Genomic DNA, 22,534 nt, shown 5'->3' with positions numbered 1-22,534 from the left:
CTGCTCGCCTGCCTGCCTGCCTGATTGCCCCTAACTGCCTCTGCCTACCTGCCTGATCGTGAATTAATATTCACCTACTGTGAATTAATATTCACAGTTGAAGATTAATTGTGAGTCCCAGGCATTGTGTGAAGCAGTGAGGGTACCATGATAAACAAGATCAAACTGGTTGCTTTAACCAGTATAAAATGGAGCTGGAGCTGTGTGAGGACCATTGAACCACATGGTGCTAAGAATAGACCAAAGGTATTTATACCTGGGAAGTTAAGGGAATCCAGACAAGGCTGGTCCTAGTCTTTACTTTGGAAGGGAGAGAAGTTCTCTGAAGTTTAAGGAGGGCTTTATGGAGGATATAATGTTTGAGCTGAATCTCAGTCTATGAGCAACAGTCGGCCAAGTGTCCAAAGAGGAGGAAAGACATTTCTAATATATGGAGTAGCATGGGCAAAACGTCCGAAAAAGCAAGGTATGCTCAGAGAAATGCAGGTTATTTATTATGGCTAGCTTGAATGGGTGAGGCAAGTAGAAGAGATGAGAAAAAAAGATAGCCAAACGAGGAAGTGCCTTATATGAAGTTTTAAGGAATTTAAATCTTGGGGAAGGGTGAAGGGGAAATGACATGACTTTAATTTGCATTTTATGATTACTGATTTAGTAGGGTGGAAGGTCAGTGCAGATTCCAGATGTTTCTATAAGAAGGCAGGAATGGCAACTTGATTAGAAGGGAAGATAGAGCATTTGTCTTAAAGCTGTATTAGAATAGTAAACATCTGTTTTGTTTGTTTAAATAGATTTTATGTCTATTTGTGGTGACATGAGAGGCTAATGAAGCTCAGTGCACAGGGCCCCCAGTCACTCTTCTCAACTCTTTGCCTCCCCAACCCAGCTGTGGCCCTGCACTGCCACCATGAATTACATTGGGGAAGTTTGAGGCTGGAGGGACTCAGGAAGTGCTGAGAGCCTTCACAATGGTCATTACAGTAGGTTTGGAAAGAAGAAGGATGGATTAGGGAGAGATTCAGGTTGTAGAACTGACAAGGTTTATCTGTTGAATTGATAATTCTTAAGAAGTAACCATAATAATACAGCACTTAAGCACACACAGTCTGTATTTGAAATCTGGCTTTGACACTTAACTAGCTGTTTGCCTTGGCTTCCTCATTGTATTATTATTAGAACTAGAGGCCCAGTGCACAAATTTGTGCATGGGTGGTGTCTGGCCAGCCTGGCCCCAATTGGGGCAGATTGGGGCTGGGCCTGTCAGGAGGAGGAGATGGAGGGAGGGAGGTTGGCTGGCTGGCCTGCCCCAATTGGGGCCTGATCAGGGGCGGGCCAGCTGGGGGGAGGGGCTGTGGGCAATTGGCCGGTGGGCCCCACCCCTGATTGGGGTTGGGGGGCCGATTTGGGGCCAGTGGCCTGGGGGAGGGACCATGGGTGGTTGGCCAGCCAGCCCTGCCCCTGATGGGGGGGGGAGCGATCTGGGGTGGGGCCGGGCAGGAGGAGGGGCTGCAGGAGGTTAGCTGGCTGGCCCCACCTCCTATTGGGGTAGGGAAGGTAATCAGGGGTGGGGCCGGCCGGGGGGAAGGGCAGGGGGGTGTGGTGGGGCATTTGGCCGGCTGGCCCCACCCTTGATCGGGGTGGGAAAGTCCAATCAGGGGCAGGCTGGCTGGGGGGAGGGGCTGTGGGAGGTTGGTTGGTGGGCCCCACCCCCTGATGAGGCCAGTTCGCTGGCCACAGTGGGCGTCATAGTGACCGGTCATCAGTCGTTCTGGTCGTCGCAGTCACTGGCTTTTTATATATATATAGGTAGTAATAATAGTACTCACCTGGCCCTAGCCGGTTAGGCTTAGTGGATAGAGCATTGGGCCTGTGGACTGAAGGGTCCTGGGTTTGATTCCAGTCAAGGGCACATGCCCAGGTTGCAGGCTCAATCCCAGTAGGGGGCATGCAGGTGGTAGCCAATCAATGATTCTCATCATTGATGTTTCTGTCTCTCTCTCCCTCTTGCTTCCTCTTTGAAATCAATAAAAACATTAAAAAAAAGATAAATAGTACATACCTGAAAGGTTGCTGCAAGAATGAATAGATTACAATGAGAAAACTGCTTAGAACAGTAGCTGGCATAGAGCAAGCACCATATAGAAATATTCACTAAGTTTACTATACCTATCTATAGATATATGTATGTATCTATATATCTACCTCTATATATTGTAATTTTCTTGTGCAATAGACTTTTAAAAACATTTAAGTTAGTCCTATCTTTCACTTAACTATTTTTATTTTAATATAAAATAAAGTGTACTTTATGTTCGAGAAATAACCATCTCAGTATGATGTCTTGATCTCTTTATTTTTCTTATATATCCTGCTGAGCCAGAATTCAAGTCCTATCAGTATAGAACACATTTCTTTGGAAGCCCAGAGAAAGTCTCTGTCTTTCTGGCTTAGAAACCCATTTTAATTTGATAAATGAATTGGCTAGAATAGTATTCCATAATTCCTTAGACATTCACACTTTTTGAAGTGTTAGGAAAGCCAGTCTTTCATTATTTGCATAAGAATGAATATTAGCAAATTCTTTATCACCCATTTCTCAAACACAATTTTACTTGTAGAAATGTAGAAATGTTGAAGAAATTAAGTTCAACAGTAATAAAACAAATTATTTAAATTTTGAAAAATAAAAATGAAATCCAAGTGGGAATTCTAGCCTTTATTACTTTGTACAAGTAGGGAGGGAAGAGGTCAAAATTGGAGATATAGGAAATTAAGGTGAAAGTTTGAAGTCTTGCTTTAATTTACTGTTCCCTGGTCAAAACCCATTACAACAAAAGTCTCTGTAAATCAAAAAGATTTCTGCTCCCTAGCCAGTACCCTACTAATTTCAGGTATTATTCAATATGAAATAATTCCAGAACTAAAAAATAATTGGAACAGGCTCTTAAAGTTGATTATAACCGGATTGACCTGTATGAAGGCCATATCCCAGTAGAGTGATCTATCATTTTTCAGCTTTGACTTCCTTTACTTCTTATTTTTTAATAAAGCATAATTTTAATTTAGAGCTTATTAAGTGCATCTGAGTTATGGTTTGCTCATGTTTGTAATTAAAGGTAAATTTTCTCTCTCGGAATTTCTTCTTAATTTACTAACAGTTTCTTTTATATATTAAAAAGAGCACTGGAATAGGAGTCAGAAAACTCTAACCACAGCTTTGTAATTAACTTCCCGTGACCTTGAATATACCAGTAAATCTTTCCAGATCTTAGTCTCTTTATCTTTAAAATGAGAAATTCGAATTATATCATCTCTGAAATTTTGTGATTTTTCCCCCATTTGTTTTTACTTTAGCTTTTGCTAAAACAAATCTTAAAACAGCCCTGATCAATGGCTGGGAATTTACAGGACAGTCTGATAGATAGTGGTGGGAGGACAGGAATACCTTCCATGTTTGAACATTGGAATTCTTTCCTCCAGATCAAGAGTGAGGCAATTATCTGAGGAGGGATTAAGAGGCACAATTTTATACATAGTTTCAATGCTTGATAAAAATGAAGTCTAATTGTAGCTTAGACTGGATATCATGGTAGTTTTAAGCCAAGTGAGAGTATTTGTCTAAATAGTACTAATTACAGTGATAAACTATATTCTTCTCTAACATCGTACACATAATATGTGGTTGTTACTCTTACTAGATTTTAGTGGCAGTTTGTTCTAAGGTAGAAATTAGAAGTCTTAAAGAGAAATATTTTGCAAATGGTGTTTGTAAGTAATTTATATACCTATATATATAAAAGCCTAAGCAACCGTTACGACCAAACGACCAGTCGCTATGACACACACTGACCACCAGGGGGCAGACACTCAAAGCAGGAGCTGCCTCCTGGTGGTCAGTGCGCTCACACAGTGGGAGCGCTGCTCAGCCAGAAGGCCAGGCCTGTGAGGATTGGGCTGAAACCTAGAAGTCCGACATTCCCTGAGGGGTCCTGGATTGTGAGAGGGCACAGGCCAGGCTGAGGGACCCCACCAGTGCATGAATCCATGCACTGGGCCTCTAGTAGATATAATCTATATAACTAGAAGTCTTATGAATCAGGAACTTGTGGCTCCAGAGCTTAGCACAGTGCCTGGCACTTAATAAATATTTGTTAAATGAATGAATAAACTTTTGGAAAGTCTGCATGGAGATGAAGTGACAGCTCTAAAGCAGATACAAATTTATTTGAGACTTTTTATATGGGAAAATTAAAAGTAAAGCTGATAGTCTGGTTGTCTTTTGAGTGAAAAACAATTTCTCTTTTCTCACTTATGGTGGATATCTTAGGTATGCATTGTAGCTAAGCAGATAACAACACAGATTCAGTGTATATTATCCAGACTTGCTTTTACTTTTTCTCTCAAACAGTTTGTTTTTTTGGTGGTAAATAAACTGTTTGAGGAAGGGAATAAGTGCATATTGTACTTACAATAAGAATGAAGAATTCTGGCTTTTTTGAGCACTTTTATCTGGAACAAACTAATATTGTTTGGCTGTGCTCTAAATTCTCCATTTGTAAAGAGGAAATGCATGTAAAGAGATATAGACCAAAACAACATCCATAAATAAGTACTTACTTATTATTGTAGTTTGAGCTGGCAGTAGTTCATTGATGGTATCTGATGTTATATTTACCTTTTTTAGAAAAATTGAAGTCACCAGTGTGCTCTATACCTACTGAATAATTGGCTTTCTATTTTAGTTTTTTAAAAACCCTTTTTAGGTCATGAAAAGATAAACCATCTTCATGTTTATTTGATAAAGTTCTGACTCTCCTCATCCAGAAAATACATATGTGTACCTACACACTATTTTTCATATAATTTCAAGGGTTTTTGTTAGATATTCTGAACTCTTAAGAGAGCCAATTTGACCAAGGGTTCAAAACCTGTGTTCTAAAAGATACACACGAAACCAATATAAAAATTGATCAGAATACAGTATTTCTGATTTCTCTATTGATATACCCAATGGAATTCTCTCCCACCTGTTTAGATTAATGCCCTCTCTTCTGCATTTTCACCATTCCCACATGTTCATCTTACCTAACTCATTTGATTGCACTTAAGAAACTTTGGAGTAATTTTTTTAAAAAAGACAAATAGTTCTTTAAAAATAGACATACAAATTTCAACTCACATAATTCACAAAATAATTTGCAATTAATTGATTGAATAGTATCCACTTTTTCCAGTAGATGGCACTAGATTTACATTCTTTCACAGCATATAAGGCTACACAGCATATAGGTACATTGTGACAACTTAAACAAAAGTATGTAAAGAATAAACAGTTAAGAACATATGGATTTATAAACCACAAATTTTTCTGCTTATCATATATTCAAACTATTTGTGGAATACAAAACCTTTTCCCATTTTCAATAGGATTCCAACTTCCTTATGCTTGAACATCTCATTGAAATTGTCTTTCATGTGTAGACTTTTTATAAACTAAAACAAGTTTTCATAGATTAATTTATCTTGCATCCAAATAGCTGATTTAACAATTATTTATAGTTTTATATGCAGCTAAATTTTCTTCAGCAGACCACCCAAGAATTAAAGAAAATTTCACATTTTGTTTTGCTATGTTTTGAATTTTTATAGAATCTTGAAAATGTTATTAGCTTAACATGTTGACTGTTAGCATGAACTCTTTTTTGCATGAATTAAAATATTTTTGGAAACCAAGAAAGTTTATATTTAAAATATTGATCAATAATAAGTACTCTGGTGTAGCTATATTTTTCCAAAACAAAATGTTTTAGTAGCTCTATGATATAACATTTTAGTTAATGCATAAAAGTTGCTATACAGCATCTAATTACTACATGTGTTTTAAAAAATATTTGTGCATAAGGCTAAATATTATAGAACACTGCATCTGTATGAATAAGGTGTTGGGCATATTGTTGTTAAATGTGTTTTGTCAATATTTTGTTAAATATGAAATAAATTTTAATATTATATATTAATTATAAAATATATAGCAAAATCTAGTAGCAACAGAGATAAAATGGGCATGTACAAAAACTAAAACATTTTAGTTTTGTTTGAGAAATTCACTAATTAATAATGATTGGAAAGAATATAAAACATGAGTTCTAAAAACAGATGATACTTTTACAGGCTTAAATTACCTAGACAATATGGGTTGTGGAGAATTATACAGGTAGAGTTATTAGATGTTTATTTATCTAAACACATGTTCACAATAATATTACCTAACAGATTATAGAAGGATTTATTAAAATGAGACTGAGCCACCTTTGACTCTCAACAAACACGTGTTTAATGAAGGAATGAGGCATGAATGACAATTCACAAAGATTCACTAATAGAAATGTTAGTTACTTGATAAATTTTCATTATCAGTCTTATCTAGTTTATAGCTTCATCCTAAACATTTTATTTAGAGATTTCATTTCTCATGGCTGCTTTTGCTAGATACATTTTAATTTAAAATGCTTTAAATAAATTTTACTGAGATGCAATTGCAAATTGTCTCTACTTTTTGTGCCTTTGCATTTAAAAGCAACCATTTATTTGAAAATTTAAAATCCCCATCTCATTTATTTCAAATCCCTATTTTTCTCCTTTTCTAAAATATTTAGGTTTTTGCACTAGTATTAGTCACATAAAATACATATTATAAAAAATATACCATGAAATGACAAAGGTGTCAGTTATTTAGGTGGTTTGTAAGAGGTATACCTTTATAGAATTTAAATTTACTCAATAACTACTATGATAAGTATTTCCTTCAACACTATATATTTAATATGTTCAGCCACCTAATTGCAAAGAAGGGAATGCTGATTTAAAGAATTAGATTATTTGAATTTTAAGCAAACAAAGGAAAAGCAAAATTCTGTAGCTGTAGGTTTTAAGATTTGGTTTTGTTGCAGAAATGCATGTTAGCTCATAGAATGATAAAGCTCTTCATGTTATATTCCATTTTGATTAATATTTTAATATATCTTGTGCAAATTTTAGATAACATCATAAGTTTCAGAGCTTGCGATTATATTATTAGTATTGGTGAAGAAACTGATTGGTAAGCTTAATTTGCATTTAGTGGTTTGTTTTTACCACCAGCCCGTTTAATTTTTTATTCCTATTCTTCATCTTATTAAACATACTTGTTAAAATTTTCTCAATTATATATTAGCATCAGGTGTCAACATTATCTGATGTTTCCTAGAAATCTATTTTGTGCAACTTTTATCTCTGGCTGTAAGGAGGAATAACTAGAAAAACATTTTAAAATTCGGGGGGCATATTAAATAAGTGTTTGGTTTGATCAGCCAAAGTCTTTTCCTAAGACAGGGAAACCCTTGGTTGTTGCAGAGGGAGCTCCAGAAAGGCAGACTGTTTATTTGGGGTCTGTTTAGCTTACTGTTCCATCTCGGCAGCTAGAATTGTGTTTGTTACCTAATAGGTGTTCAAGAAATATTTGTTGAATGAATCAATGGTTGTGAATAAATAGCATCATCATATGTATCAAAATAATGTCATATTGTAAATAATGTGATCTCTGTTTTTAAGGAATCTATATCCTGGTGAGAAAGATGGCTACTTTAGGTCCAAGTTTTGTTATATATAGGATGAAGGAAGTTATATCCTTGATGGTTTTATGAATCTATATAAACACTTCCTCTTTTGCTGTGCTGTGGAGGGAGGGAGGGAGAAGAATTGAGAAGCATTGTGCTTCCTTCTGCCAGAGTGGCAAAATGGCTTGTTGGATAGGATTTGAAACAACAACAGTTCTTCTGAAGGATATTGAAGGAATGTGAAGATGTAATTAGCAGGAGGTGGTAGGGTGGGGGATGGCAGCATGGGGGTGGGAATGGAATGTGGGCACATTGGTTAGTAAAAGATTGGCATGTTAAAGCACAACAAAGCATGGGTTCAAGAAAGAAATGTAATGAATGAATAACTTAAAAGAGGAAAGCTGCAGACAAGAGAACCTGGCTCTCATTAACCAGGTGTGTGACCATGTCAAGTAACTTCTTTGGGCCTTGATTTCCTCATATGGGATTTGAAGCATTTGAGATCTTGCTCCCCAGCACATAATGTCAGTTTGGCTCAAACTCTTATTAAAAATAAAAAGACTTAGTTCTACGAATACCCTGTAAATCAGACCCCATTATCAAACCGAGATACTCTGCATGTTGCCAGATTTTATAAATTCTAGGATGTGCATCTTACATTTTATATTTTATCATCTTGGTGATCAGGATGTAGCTTTAAAAATTGTGATAAGAAAGCATTGTGTCATAGTTTGATTGGCAACTCTTTTTTTTTTTTTTTTTACTTTTCTAATGGAGCATAAAATAATGGTGCATCAAAATACCACATTTTTCATACTGCACATCAGCATAAGCGGTCTTCATTAAGAAGCCCATGTAAGCAAGATTTCCTTAATCTGGTTTGACTATGGAAACTTTCTCTCCTTTCCCTCCCCCTAGGAGGAACAACCTTAGCATTTATTTTCAGAGCCAGTATACATTTTGGGGAATGCTAGATTAGGTAACCTCATAGTCTTAAATCCACAGAGTTAATGGAATATTAGACATAAAAGATTTGAATGTGGAGCTCTAGAGAGATAATAAAAGATTCAGAGTAGTAAAAGAGGAAAAGAATTTAATCCATCATTCTTTTTATAATTATACTGATTTATTAAGCAAATACTGTTGTTGTAGTTTTTAAACTAACTCCTAAGAAACAAAATGCAAAGACGTTATTTAGAAAATATCTTTCCGGAAGAAAATTTAAATAGCAATAATTAAAATGGAGAGTTGAATAAATATTTAAATACAACTTATATTTGTTTAGTGCTTCCTCTTGCCCAGGCACATTATGAGGTGCTGGGCATGCAAAGATGACAAAAATATATATTAGTTTGTGCACTGTCCTGCAAGGAGATATTGAATAATTCAAGAAAATCTGAATTCCTTTTCTTTAATTATCTTGGTGATAAAATTCTTGACCTTTTTTTCTCTCTAGAATCTACCAGATTTTTCTGGAATGTAGAGATTCAGATTTAGCTGCTTTATTGAATAGCAATTGCAGACTTGTTTTTTGCTCATTGTGCTTAATTAATTCAGATTTTAAATTTGATTTGGCAACAGTGTAATTTTAGAAATTTACAAAGCTGAGCTCTTAGACAATATAAATTTTATTTTTTCCTAATGAATACTTATGTTATATTTAAATAAAATTCGGCATAATAATCTAAGAGAGGACTCCTTTCCTTCCTTTCTGTGGGTGGTTACCTCTCATCTGCACCTCTCATCTCCCTTGCAGTCTGTGTTCCCAAGGGGGCAGGGGAGAATGGGAAAGAAAGCTATTTTTTGCAAGTCTTTTTGATTGCATGTGAAATGTAGAATGGAAATGAGCCTGTCTGTTTTTAATTTTTTTTTTTCTGTATGGGCTATGATGTTCTAGTGAAGACCCATACTGGAAAAAAAAATTAAAAACAGGGAACTCCAACTTTGTCAGACGTTTCACATGCAATCAGATAGACTTAGAGTTAAATGACTTTCTCTTCCACTACTGTCATTTGATGATGGAAATGCCTTTAAAAATTCTCTTTTTACTCAAATGCCTTGCAAGACAGAAAATGTTTTTTGGATCAAGACATGTTTTAAATATTTTCCTAAACTCTAGGCTTTCTGGTCCACAGTAATATAAAAATCTTTGCTCTTGGTATTGGCATTATGTTTTAAATAGTTGACATGTACTCTTTAGTTCTTTTTGATACTTAAAGAATGCTGATAGAATGACTACTGCACATGAATTAAAAATTAAAAATTTGTTGCACACAAGTAAAAGAAATGTAAAATGTGGTTTCTATCTTAAAGAGTCATTCAGGTGAATGTTTCATCAGGATGAACGTAGCAGCAAAGCTTTCCATTGTCTCCTCTCAAGAAAATCATGCAGCCTCACAAAGGAGAACTTACTATTAAGGGGTAGAATTTTGAGTCATTAATAGGCTTTAGATGTCATGGGAAATATAATTACTCCCATTGATTTATAGAGAGAAAATGTTTGCACATTTACCCCTTAATTTTAAAACTGTCTTATTTATCACCTCCCCAATTTCTCCTCTAACAAATCTGAATATACATTTTATCCTGGCTCGTTTTTTGCTTTGTTAAGTTAGCTGATAGATACCACTTACATGAAAGATGCTGCATTCCTTTCATTAGGATAAGGTACTTCCCACCTTGACACTACACATCTGATCACACTGCATCTCTCAGCTTGTCTAGATGGAATTTTGTTCCCTGTTTGAATTTCCTCTGGCCCTCTGACCCTATAGATGCTGTTTCTGCAAATTGAGTATTCTATATCCCAATTATAACCAGACAGAGTCACTCTAGGTGGGCACTACTTTAAGAGTGTTAATGTCTTCTTTGCTAACTCTGTCTACACAAAATTTTGCAAATACTTTTGCTATAAGACTGCACATTGTATTGGTTATTTCTTTTCTTCCTGCTAGAGTATGTACTCTCCTAGGGCAAGAACCTTGGCTTGTTTTTTCAACTTTTCAGTGCTCATCACAGATCTGGATTCATTGTCAATGTCCAATAAATAGTTGTAGAAAGTATTAGTTAATATTAGGCTCAACAGTTTATATCTTCAAAGAATTAATAACCTGGGAGAATAAAACAGAAATAACCAAAGACATTTGAGGATAATTTCAAATGCTACATTAGCCTGTATAAATAGTACCTTGCAGAGTAAATACACTAATACTGAGGGTCTACAGATGAAAGGAGTGAACAGAATAGGGGTGAATTTATCAGGTTATTTACTTAGAAGGAAAACTTGCTTGAAAATATTTCTCAGTTTATCTATTCAAACCTTCAGTATGGAAACCAGAAGACCAATGTTGTCATTCAGCTTTGCACCACGAAAACATAGGATCTTGTTTAATTCAAGAAGTTTAAGATGGTGGGTTGCTTTGATATGCTTATAATGTCCATTGATATTAATTAGAACTCTATACATGCATCAATGGAATATTACTGAAACATCCATAGAACTGTTTTAGGTGAAATAATAGAAAAACAGAAAAAAGGCATTAAGTAGGATTATTACTATGACAAAGATATGATTTTTCTCACATATAGGATAGAAAAATCTTTACCGTAAAAAAAAAGTTGTTTTCTGATGCTTAAGACTTGGAGATTTATTTTCTTTGTGTTATCTTTTGAACTTGGAGGACAGATGAAACTAAACTGAATCTGTAGGTGAAAATTAAGAATGTTTTAAAAAAGTGGAAGCTAAGTTTAGGTACTAATTTTATGCTTTCTTCAGTTATACATGTTCCCTGCCATCACCTACAAGATTACTCTGAAGGGGAGAGTTACTGAAGTAGTTCAGAAGGGTGAATGCATTGTTTGGCCAAAGGATTTTGCTCTTTAGGCCCATCAAAAATTCAACACATAGCCCAGCAGGTGTGACTCAGTAGTTGACCGTCGACTCAGGAACCAAGAGGAGGTTACCGGTTCAGTTTGATTCCTGGTCAGGGCACATGCAAGGGCTGTGGGCTCAATCTCCAGCCGGGGACATGCAGGAGGCAGCCAGTCGATGATGTTTCTCATCGATTTTTCTCTCTCTCTATTCCTCTCCCTTCCTCTCTCTCTGAAAATCAATAAAAACGTATTTTTAAAAAGTTCAACACGTAAAACATCTATTGAGTATCTTCTTACACATGACTCCAGATTGGGAACAATGATCTAGATTCTAGAGTGAAAGGGAGTAAAATAGCAGAGCCTGCACTCTGGCTTCCATTCAAAGTTTTGTTTTTTTTAATTAAATCTTTATTGTTCAGATTACATTTGTTCCTCTTTTTTTTCCCCCCCATAACTCCCCTCCTCCCAGTTCCCGCCCCACCCTCGGCCCTCACTCCCCACCCACTGTCCTCATCCATAGGTGTACGATTTTTGTCCAGTCTCTTCCCACATCTCCCATTCCCCTCCCCCGCCAAGAATAGTCAGTCCATTCCTTTTCTATGTCCCTGATTCATTATAATCACCAGTTCATTCTGTACATCAGATTATTTATTCACTTGATTCTTAGATTCACTTGTTGATAGATGCATGTTTGTTGTTCACAATTTGTATCTTTACCTTTTTCTTCTTCCTCTTCTTAAAGGATACCGTTCAGCATTTCGTATTATACTGGTTTAGTGGTGATGAACTCCTTTAGCTTTTCCTTATCTGTGAAGCTCTTTATCTGACCTTCAATTCTGAATGATAGCTTTGCTGGATAAAGTAATCTTGATTGTAGGTTCTTGGTATTCATCACTTTGAATATTTCTTGCCATTCCCTTCTGGCCTGCAAAGTTTCTGTTGAGAAATCAGCTGACAGTCGTATGGGTATTCCCTTGTAGGTAATTGAGTCTCTTTCTCTTGCTGCTTTTAAGATTCTCTCTTTGTCTTTTGCTCTTGGCATTTTAATTATGATGTGTCTTGGTGTGGTCCTCTTTGGATTCCTTTTGTTTGGGGTTCTCTGCGCTTCCTGGACCTGTAAGTCCATTTCTTTCACCAGGTGGGGGAAGTTTTCTGCCATTATTTCTTCAAATAGGTTTTCAATATCTTGCTGTCTCTCATCTTCTGGCACCCCTATAATTCTGATGTTTGTACGCTTGAAGCTGTCCCAGAGGTTCCTTACACTATCTTTGTATTTTCGGATTCTTTTTTCATTTTGCTTTTCCGGTTGGGTGTTTTTTGCTTCTTTGCATTTCAAATCTTTGACTTGATTCTTGCGCTCCTCTGGTCTGCTATTGGGTGTCTGTATAATATTCTTTATTTCAGTCTGTGTATGCTTAATTTCTAGTTGGTTCTTTATCATAGCATCGAGGGTCTCATTAGATTTCGTGAGGCTCTCATCAAGTTTATTGGCAGCTTCTAGCACATTATTGCAAGCCCTCAAAATTGCGTTTTTTAGCTCTATATCCTCCGTTTCTGTCATGTTTTTTTGTCTCCGCATTTTTTATTCTTTCTTGGTGCACCCCCTTGTGGTCTTTGTGCACAGTCTTGTTCTAGTTAAGCCTTGATTGTTGTAGTTAATACTAGAGGGATTTGACCACCAGGCCGACTGGCTGTGAGAATCAGCTTTGTCTGCTGCGGGAAAACTTCTGTCCTCTGGAGAGGTGCTAATCTAGCCTTTGCCTGAGGCGATCCAGCAAATGGCTCTGCGGCAGGCCTTGGGCGGGTTGGGTCGCAGGGGATCAACAGGGCGGGTGGAGGGAGCAGTTATGGCTGCTCTCAGTCCCGTTCCCAGAGGCTCTGCTTCTCAGAACCCCAGCAACCACTGCAAACCTCGGAGAGAAAGCTGCCCTGTTCCAACTGATGCCAGACAATCCCACTTATCCTGTTTGAGTCTGAGTCCCTAGAGACTCGCCCGGATCTGGAGCTCAGAGTCTGAGACTCCCTCCTGATTGAAAACGACAACCACGCCCTCAGCCACCAGCCCGCTTTGCGCGCGCACCTCCGCACCTTTATATTTTCCACACTGCGCCTCCTCTGAGCCTCGGTATGCTGTTGTCTTTCCTTCTAGTTGAAGAGTCTCTCCTCAGCCAGCCTTCCTGTGGTTCTGGGTGATGTCTGTTCCGTCTTTTAGTTGTATTTTTGAAGTGGTTGTTTGTGGCAGCAATCTCCGGTGTTTACCTATGCCGCCATCTTGGTCTCTCTTCTCCATTCAAAGTTTAGCCGGACAGATACTCTCTGAGGGCTATTTTGAGTGTAGCACTTCGCTGAAAGGATATTCACTGAGATTTCTTTTGGAAGTAAAGGTAATGTGAGACACTGTAGTAAGATATGTAATTGTAAATTTCCTGGTGTGAACACATGTTCTTTGCATATTTAAATAGTCAATTATTTATTCACTAGAGGCCTGGTGCACAAAAATTTGTACCCTCGGCGGGGGGGGGGGGGGGTCCCTCAGCCCGGCCTGTGCCCTCTCACAGTCTGGGACCCCTCGGGGAATGACCACCTGCTGGCTTAGGCCTGCTCCCCGGGGGATTGGGGCTAAGCTGGCAGTCAGACATCCCTCTGGCAGCCTGGGAGCCCTCGGGGGATGTCCACTTGCCAGCGGGGAGCAGACCTAAGCTGCAGTCACACATCCTTAGCGCTGCTGAGGAGGTGGGAGAGGCTCCCACCACCACCACTGTACTGGCAGCTGTCAGCCTGGCTTGTGGCTGAGCAGAGCTCCCCCTGTGGGAGTGCACTGACCACCACGGGGCAGCTCCTCCATTGAGCGTCTGGCCCCTGGTGGTCAGTGTGCGTCATAGTGACCAGTCATTCCCAGTTGTTCTGCTGTTAGGGTCAGTTTGCACATTACCCTTTTATTATATAGGATAGAGGCCTGGTGCATGGGTGGGGGCTGGCTGGTTTGCCCTGAAGGTTGTCCCGGATCAGGGTGGGGGTCCCGCTGGGGTGCCTGGCCAGCCTGGGTGTTTGCAGGCTGGTCACACCCCCTTCAGGGTGGGGGTCCCCACTGGGGTGCCTGGCCAGCCTGGGTGAGGGGCTGATGGCTGTTTGCAGCTGGTCACACCCCCTTCAGGGTGGGGGTCCCCACTGGGGTGCCTGGCCAGCCTGGGTGAGGGGCTGATGGCTGTTTGCAGGATGGTCAAGACCCCTTCCCCCCCATGGAGACCCTCACCCCATGGAGGTTTGGCCAGCCTGGGTGAGGGGCTGATGGCTGTTTTCGGGCTGGCCACACCCCCTTTAGGGTGGGGGGACCCCACTGGGGTGCCTGGCCAGTCTGGGGGAGGGGCTGAGGGCCGTTTTCAGGCTGGCCAAGCTCCCCTGGTGACGGAAGCTCCCAGCCTCTCCTTTTTTTCTTTTCTTTTTTTTTATTCTGGGATTTATTTACCTTCTATATTTGAAACTTTGTAGCCTGGAGTGTAGCTCAGAGCTGGCCAGGGCAGGCGGGAGGGAAGCTTGATTTCCTCCATTGCCAGGGGCAACCCAAGGCTCCAGCTCCGTGGCCACGGCCCACTGAAAGCAAGTATCTGGGGTTTATTTATCTTCTATAATTGAAACTTTGTTGCTTTGAGTGGAGCTCAGAGCCCGCAGCAGCAGGCAGGAAGCTTCACTTCCTCCATCACTGGGGCAACCAAGCCTCCTGCTTGCTCCAACTCCGTGGCTGCTGGCCATCATCTTGGTTGGGTTAATTTGCATATAGTCGCTCTGATTGGCCGGTGGGCATGGCTTAAGGCGTAGCAAAGGTATGGTCAATTTGCATGATTGTCTTTTATTAGTGTAGATATTCAGGTTTTAGCACTGGTATTGCAGTTACCTGTCTCTACCACTGGAGTATGAACTTCTTGGCATATTGATCCTTGCATTAGCCTTTTCTGACTTGTGTTCAGAAAGCACTTCCTTCAGATATCAGCACAGCCAACTTCCTCTCTTGCTTCAGGCTTTGCTCAGATGCCACCTTCTCAGTGAGATCTACCTTGACCACTCTATTTAAGATCACAGCTTTTACTTTTAGCACTCAAAGTCCTCTGTGCTCTACTTAGTTTTGCTTTTCCCCTTCATATACTTATCACCCATCTTCTAACAGGCTATATAATGTACTTATTTATCATTATGTGTTGCTGTCTACCTTTACTCCTGCTGCCTCTATGGAAGCTTTATGAAAGTAGGATCTTAATTTTGTTCACGGGTATATCCTAAGTACTTAGAATAATGCCAGCATATAGTAGGTGCTCAATAAATAATGAATGAATGAATGAGTATATTTTACTTAGTACAGTGCCTGGCATTCTGTAGACAATGTTTTTATAACTAAAAAAAAAAAAAAAGTAAGAAAAAATGTTGGATCAGTGGTCTTCAAAGTAAGCCCTGCAATCCTAGTTTCATGGAAACCTAAGCACAGTAAGCAAGTGTCATGACATTTTAGATTGTATGTTAATTTTATGAGTGTTTTCCCTACATAGGTCTACACTGAGAAAAAAATCAGAAGGACTGGTTATGCTTCTACAAGCATAGAGCTTTTCTCCCCTGTGCTTTGCACTTTTAAAAAGCCTTCATTGAATATTATTTTACATGATACCTCAAAAATGAACTAGATATGGTTTTATAAATGCCCACTTATTTAGAAATTCCTAACACTGCATATATGGGATAAAATTTTGTTCAGATTCCCAATCTGACAAATTAATAACCGGCTGAAATTTATTTGTTAAAATGAAAGTATATTATTTTAAAATATAGTAGCAAGGTATTTCAACATGGATTTTACTGTTTTAATCTAGTAAACTCAAAACAAGATAGTCTTGATATCTACTATTCACTTATTATCTTGGGAAAATATTTAATAGTTTCATTTTTTTCTGATCCTAGAAGCAAAATTAAAGTTATGGGATCTTTAGGTTTTGTTTTGATTTTTCACACTGAAATATAAGATTTATGACTTTAAAGTGCTTTAAGATTGAGGTAACAGATCTGATTTACTTCTTAACAGGAAGTTAAAAAGCCTTTCAACATTTTATAGACTTTGTGAGAATCCCGTTTGAACCTTGTCACTGACCCTGTGCTGAAGGAATGAACACAGAAAACAGACGTTAGCTAATAGACAAATGTATTTATTTTTTCTGGATGTACTGTGGTGATTATAACTTTTCTTCCTTATTATCTTAAGTTGTCAGTGATAGTTTTTAAGCTGAAAGTTATTGCATAATTAAAGAAGTAAGTTGCAACATATTTTTTCCTCACAGAAAATACAATGACCATGGACTTTGCAATTAGACAGCCCTGGGCTTGAGCAGCTATACCTACTATTTGCTTTTTGTCTTTAGTAAGTTATGTTAAACCTCTGAACCTCAGTTTCTGTGTCTGTAAAACAGGCATGCCATCTGTCTCCCAGAATCATTGAGAGGATTAAATGTGTTCATGTAAAAGTGCCTAGAAATGTGCCTGGCACATAGTAGGTACTAAGTTTCAGTTATTTTCTTTCAAGTCCTATTTTAAACATTTTTAAAAAAATATATTTTATTGATCTTTTACAGAGAGGAAGGGAGAGGGATAGAGAGTTAGAAACATCAATGAGAGAGAAACATCGATCAGCTGCCTCCTGCACACTCCCTACTGGGTATGTGCCCTCAACCAAGGTACATGCCCTTGACTGGAATCGAACCTGGGACCCTTCAGTCCGCAGGCCGACGCTCTATCCACTGAGCCAAACCGGTTAGGGCTCAATTCCTATTTTAAAATTTTTAATGATAACTTGAGCAAAATACTGTTCTGAGGGAATTAGTATAGAAAACTAATTACCAGTAAATTATTGCAGCACACTGAAATACCTGACCTGGCTCCCTTTTAAAATACAGTTTTCACTGCGGGATTTACTATAATCAGAAAGATAACGTAATGTTGCATTTGTTCAGAGTTTACTAAGTGGTACTGTGCTCCTTAGAGCAGACCTGTGAGGGTGGTAGTACAAAGTCAGAGACTGCCTGGCTACGGTCACATGACTGGGAAGCAGGCCGAGCCAGAACATGGACTCTTGCTGTAAGTTGATTACTCCTTAGGGCAAAGGTTTCCCATTGGAGCTTCAAGACAATATTGCCTCTGAGGCAACAATATGGAACAAGCCTTAATATAAAAAGAGGCTTTGGGCATATTTCAGTAAATAAATGCCCTTGGTTTGGGTCCACGATGGATCTTATCTATACCGAAGTTACTCTGTAGAGAATGGTATTGTGATTAGATATCAAAGTGGCAGTATTGCCCCCTCAAATATACTTTGTGTTACATGTATAGACACACACTTCTACCTTCAAAGTACTCTATTAAACATTTAAATAAAGGGAAAAGTCTTCTCATAACATACTTCTAAGCCAATTTAGAGGTCATTGAGCAGATGTCACATAATACTAATGTTAAATTACCCTGTGTAATAAGAAAATTATAGTACCTAAGTGAAGATAGTAAAGGGAAACCCATCAAATGAATTACTCTAGAATTTCAAAATGAAATTATTTCTTCAAAATTAACAGTGGCACCACATGACTTTAGGAAAGTGAGTCGGATAGGAAGAAGGAAATCAGAGACAAAAGCGAAGCTTTTCTTTGTTTATACAGGGTGGGACAAAAGTAGGTTTACAGTTGTATGTATGGGAAATAACAATAACAAATAAAATACTACAAGAATAAACTCTGTTTCATGTACTCACAACTGTAAACCTACTTTTGCTCTGACCTGTATATGCCAATCTTTGGTTGTGGTGCTAAAGAACTAATGTAATAGTATAGCTTTCAGTCGTCCTGGAAGTATTTTATTGTTAAACCATGTGACAAGAAATTTATTAAAATCTGACTAACTTCTCATTGAGTTGTTTCATATAAAATCACAATAGTTGTTTCTAGTTGACATATACTTCCTTTTGCTATTAGGTACACTTTCACAGCCTAATTATTTTGAGAACATAGTATGACCAAAGAATAAAAATGTACCAAGTTGACAACTTTAAATAAGCACTAGCCTTTCTTAAAGAACAAACCTCACTTACAGTTAGGAAACAATATTTATATTTAAGGTTGAAAAGCCAGGATGTAGGAAAATTTTGCTAATTTGGAAGATGACCTTTAAGGGCACCAAAACCAAATAATTTGTAGGCTATGACATAGGGCACATTCCTACAAAATTTGTGTGAATACTGCTTTAGTGGTTCTTGAAAGACAAACAAAGAAAGCTGGAATGAAATCTCTATCCCCCTCCCCAATAAGACGGAGACTAACAAAAGGTACAGCAGCACTCTTTCAAAGCTTGCCGTTCCGGCGGGTCTCTGCAGTGCGGTTAATGAGATGGTTCATGGTGGGAAATAATCTGGTTTTAACAATGTTTAGATCAAAAGTAATTTCTAATCTATGAGCTAAAGTCTCTTCAATACCCTTCATTCACTAGTAAAGCTTTTATGTCTGTATTATTTGCTTCAATCAGATGTTTTCAATTTTACCTTTTCTCCTACAAATACTTGACATGGTTCGTCAATACTGACCAACAGTTTTATTCTTTTTCTTCAGAAAAGAGAGATTTTTGAGAGAGGGGAATGAAAAAGAGAGAAACATCTTTGCCTAAACGATTTGCAAGCATCTGTGCTTTAAGCTACTTTTTATGAACACTCCTTAGTAAATGACTCAAGGTAAAAAAGCAGAAAAGCATCCAATGTTAGGAAATTGCAATCCAATACCATGTAATTTAAACCTGCAGTTGCTTCTCTTGTACTAAATGACATACAGATGGGTAGCTTAGTTCTCTCAACTTTGGGAACACAATTGGTCTTTTTGTATGAATGAACATATATTAGCAAAAATATTTTGGACAGAATTGTTTAATTCTAATTGTATAGATTTTAACTATCCGTGCCATTGGGAAGAATAATTTCAAACAGGATATTTTGTTGTGTTAAATTTGCAATTAATGATTTTTGGGAACAAAATCAACAAAGATATAACCCTTACAGAAAACAGAGAAATAAAAACAAAAAGATAACGTCTAAGAGGTCTATAGTGAATTGAACAGAAAGGGGCCTATCACAGTCGATGGCTTATTTAATTTAAGAAAGAGCAGTTCTGCATTCAAGCTGTGGAGAGGTCTGTTCTGACAGGACAAACATTTCTCAGGGAAACATTTCTATCTCCTCCTTGGTACGTATTAACAGTGTAAGTAGTAGGTGTTTGGATAAAGCCTAGTGTAACATGGGGTGCGCCCAGTGAGAGGAGAGACCGATAGGCCCGCTTTTCCTAAGGATCTTGCCAGGCCAGGGCAGGGCCAATGCGCTGTGTGTAAGGTCAGGCAAGGCGCTGTTTGACAACCCCCTGGCCTGCTCCAAGGTGCACCTTTCCCTTTGCCTCTGGTTTGCTCTTTTCCTGCCTCCGTATTTTCTCCTAGAGAACCAACCCCTCTGCCTTGGTGGCCCTGAGTCTGGAAGCTGATATCCTCCTTCCACCCCACCATCAGGGTAACTGGTTAGTTTTCTCCTAGTTTAATTTCAAGGAACTCACATACTGTGAACATTAGGTGCCTTAAAAGTAAAAGAAGTATAAAGCATTTCTACACCTAAATCATATGTCTTTATATTTCAAAAGACGTTGAGTTTAATATTCAGGAAACGAAGCAAGCCTTCTTTTAGTAATTTCAGAACATGACAAGAAATGTTTGCAGGTAGGGCCATCTGTGAGCCTCCTTCCCCCTGTGATGGATGGCAAAGAAAAGCACTTTTACTGCAGCCGGGAAGGTTGCCTTGTCCTGGAGTTATATTTCTTTTCACTCGTTTGTGCAGGTAAAATAAAATACTACATACAAACAGGTGTTGTCTGAACATTTTACTGCAGTCTGTATAGGTTGAAATAAAAGCTGCCATTGTTATTAGAATCACATTAAAATTATTTCACCCTTCAAATACACTTAATCAGTGAAGTGTTCCTAGATATACTTTGCAAAAAGAAAATGTAGGTCTCTAAATGAAATCGCATTCACGATTCCTCTTCTCTTTGGCCTTCCTCTTCCCTATTTTTATCACCCTCTCTTTGGAACTTCTTGAGTCTGCGTTAGTGTAAAATGTATTCTCCTGGGGTCTATGAAAAGTTTCTTGCTGCCTGTTTAACATGGTAAGATACAGTCTTTAAAAAGACATTTGTTTTTGAGAACTCTATAGAATCTAGTGAAGTATCTAACAGAATCACAGAAAACAACAATTCCTAGTCATGAAAAATATATTTTTACGTTTTTGGTTTTATTTTTTTTAAATAAGATGGTATTTAAATCACCCAGAATGTAAATGGAATGATGAAGCTGCTCTGTACTATAAAACCCAACATTATTGAATGGATAATTATTGTGTAATAATATGCCCATCATCTTATACATACAGTGTAAATAAAATTATACTTCTAAAATTTTCTATTTGAAAAAAAGAATTTCAAGGTATTGGGAGGCAGAAAGGATGCGCTCCCATCTTGTGAGTGTTCAGTGAGTTTTTACTATCATGTGCTCGCAGTTGATACAGCACCTTGTCAGTGCTCCAGTGCAACCACCTGAATCTTGAGAAACTTTTTTTGTTGTTTAATGGAGAGAAATAATCAGCTGCAGTTCAGGTAAATTTGTGCGTTAGGGACTGATCTGGTCATTGACAAGTGACTGCAGAAGCTGTGCTGTGGCGGCCAGCCAAAGCAATTATTTAGGATTCAAGCTAAAAAGCCTCCTCCTCTTTATCCTTTCTCTTTCCAGGGTCATGTAGGGATAGAAAGAACTGTAAGGTGGTCTTTTCCCAGCAGGAACTGAGGAAGCGGCTGACACCCCTGCAGTATCATGTCACTCAGGAGAAAGGGACCGAAAGGTAAGGTGAAATGTAAGAAAAAGCCATTAAGCGAAAGCTAGTTTTTTTTCGTTCCCCTCCACCCACTTCTGCCTTTGAATCCTCTTCCTTGACATTTAAAGGATTCCACACTTATTTGCTAAAGACTACAAATTAGGATCCTTGGAAAGGTTTGAAAATGGTATTGTTTAGGTTAAGACTAAGTTTTATTTATTCTTTCCCCCATTTAATGAACACTCTATCTTATGTAAAGTCACAAGGCTTTTATTAAGGGCCTGTTTTTAGTTTACTACAAAATGTGTGGAAGTAATAGCGATTTAGGTACATTTTTTGGGAAGACATCACAGTAAGCAAAACCATGAGGGACATGGCGCTATGCCAGGATGCTGAAATTTTGAAGGTGGCCATTGTAAGTATAGACGTTTTGGCTGCAAAAAGAAGGTAGCATAATTTAGTTCCTTTCTACCCCACTCCAATTTCTTTTTGAAGCACATGTGGAGAAAGTATTTATTGGCTCATTTGTGGTTGGAATGTCAAAAATTTTCAATAACTGCCCTCACATGGCTTTGGTCCTTGGAAGTTCGCCCTAAGTCCTGAAAAAAGAGTTTGTTCACTTCCAAGACTCTTTTTAGTGAATAAAGTCTCTCTCAGCTGATTCCAGCTCAAAGGTAACTTGCCAAGATCCAACCATTTTGTTGTCTAATTTATACCATGGAGCTTGGCATAAGGCCGTAACTTACCTCTGATCCAAATTTATTAATTATGTAACTTCTTGTTTTCATTCATGAGCTGAAAGAGCTCTTTACCACACATGGGGTTCTTGTTAATAGGCAACACTCTCTTCCTGTCACAGTGGATATTGTTTACTGAATTTACCAAGTGTTGAATCCCTGACAAAGTCCACCCTCACCACACAATGAGCTAGCGGCGGACTTCAGTCCTAGCCCAGGAGGACTTCTACCCGTCCTGTTGTGTACATGACTAGCAAAATGATTTAATGCACACAAACAACTAGAGATTAGGTCATTCTTAAAAATTCTGTTTATAAAAAAATTGGACCTCATAAAGAGGGTGAAAGGATAATAAAAACAAGCTGCAGAGCACATAGACTTTTTGTTGGGCTAGCACAGCTGATTTGTATTAGCTG

General features: G+C 38.2%; 1 protein-coding gene across 3 annotated transcripts in view; it reads left to right on the top strand.

Moving 5' to 3' along the window:
• The window catches only part of MSRB3 (methionine sulfoxide reductase B3), a 192,419-nt gene that overhangs the window by 45,393 nt on the left and 124,492 nt on the right, over positions 1 to 22,534 (top strand). For all 3 annotated transcript variants that reach the window (XM_070409794.1, XM_070409795.1, XM_070409793.1), the window contains one exon: positions 21,300 to 21,408. In XM_070409794.1, the coding sequence (XP_070265895.1) occupies positions 21,300 to 21,408 (109 nt within the window). The remainder of the gene's footprint in view (positions 1 to 21,299; positions 21,409 to 22,534) is intronic.

The sequence above is a fragment of the Myotis yumanensis genome, unplaced genomic scaffold (assembly GCF_028538775.1).
Source record: "Myotis yumanensis isolate MYYU_CA2020_CCGP unplaced genomic scaffold, mMyoYum1.0.hap1 SCAF_3, whole genome shotgun sequence".
NCBI classification, from domain to species: Eukaryota; Metazoa; Chordata; class Mammalia; order Chiroptera; family Vespertilionidae; genus Myotis; species Myotis yumanensis.
Note: the sequence above shows the minus strand (reverse complement) of the source record. Positions and strands in the feature narration are given on the sequence as shown.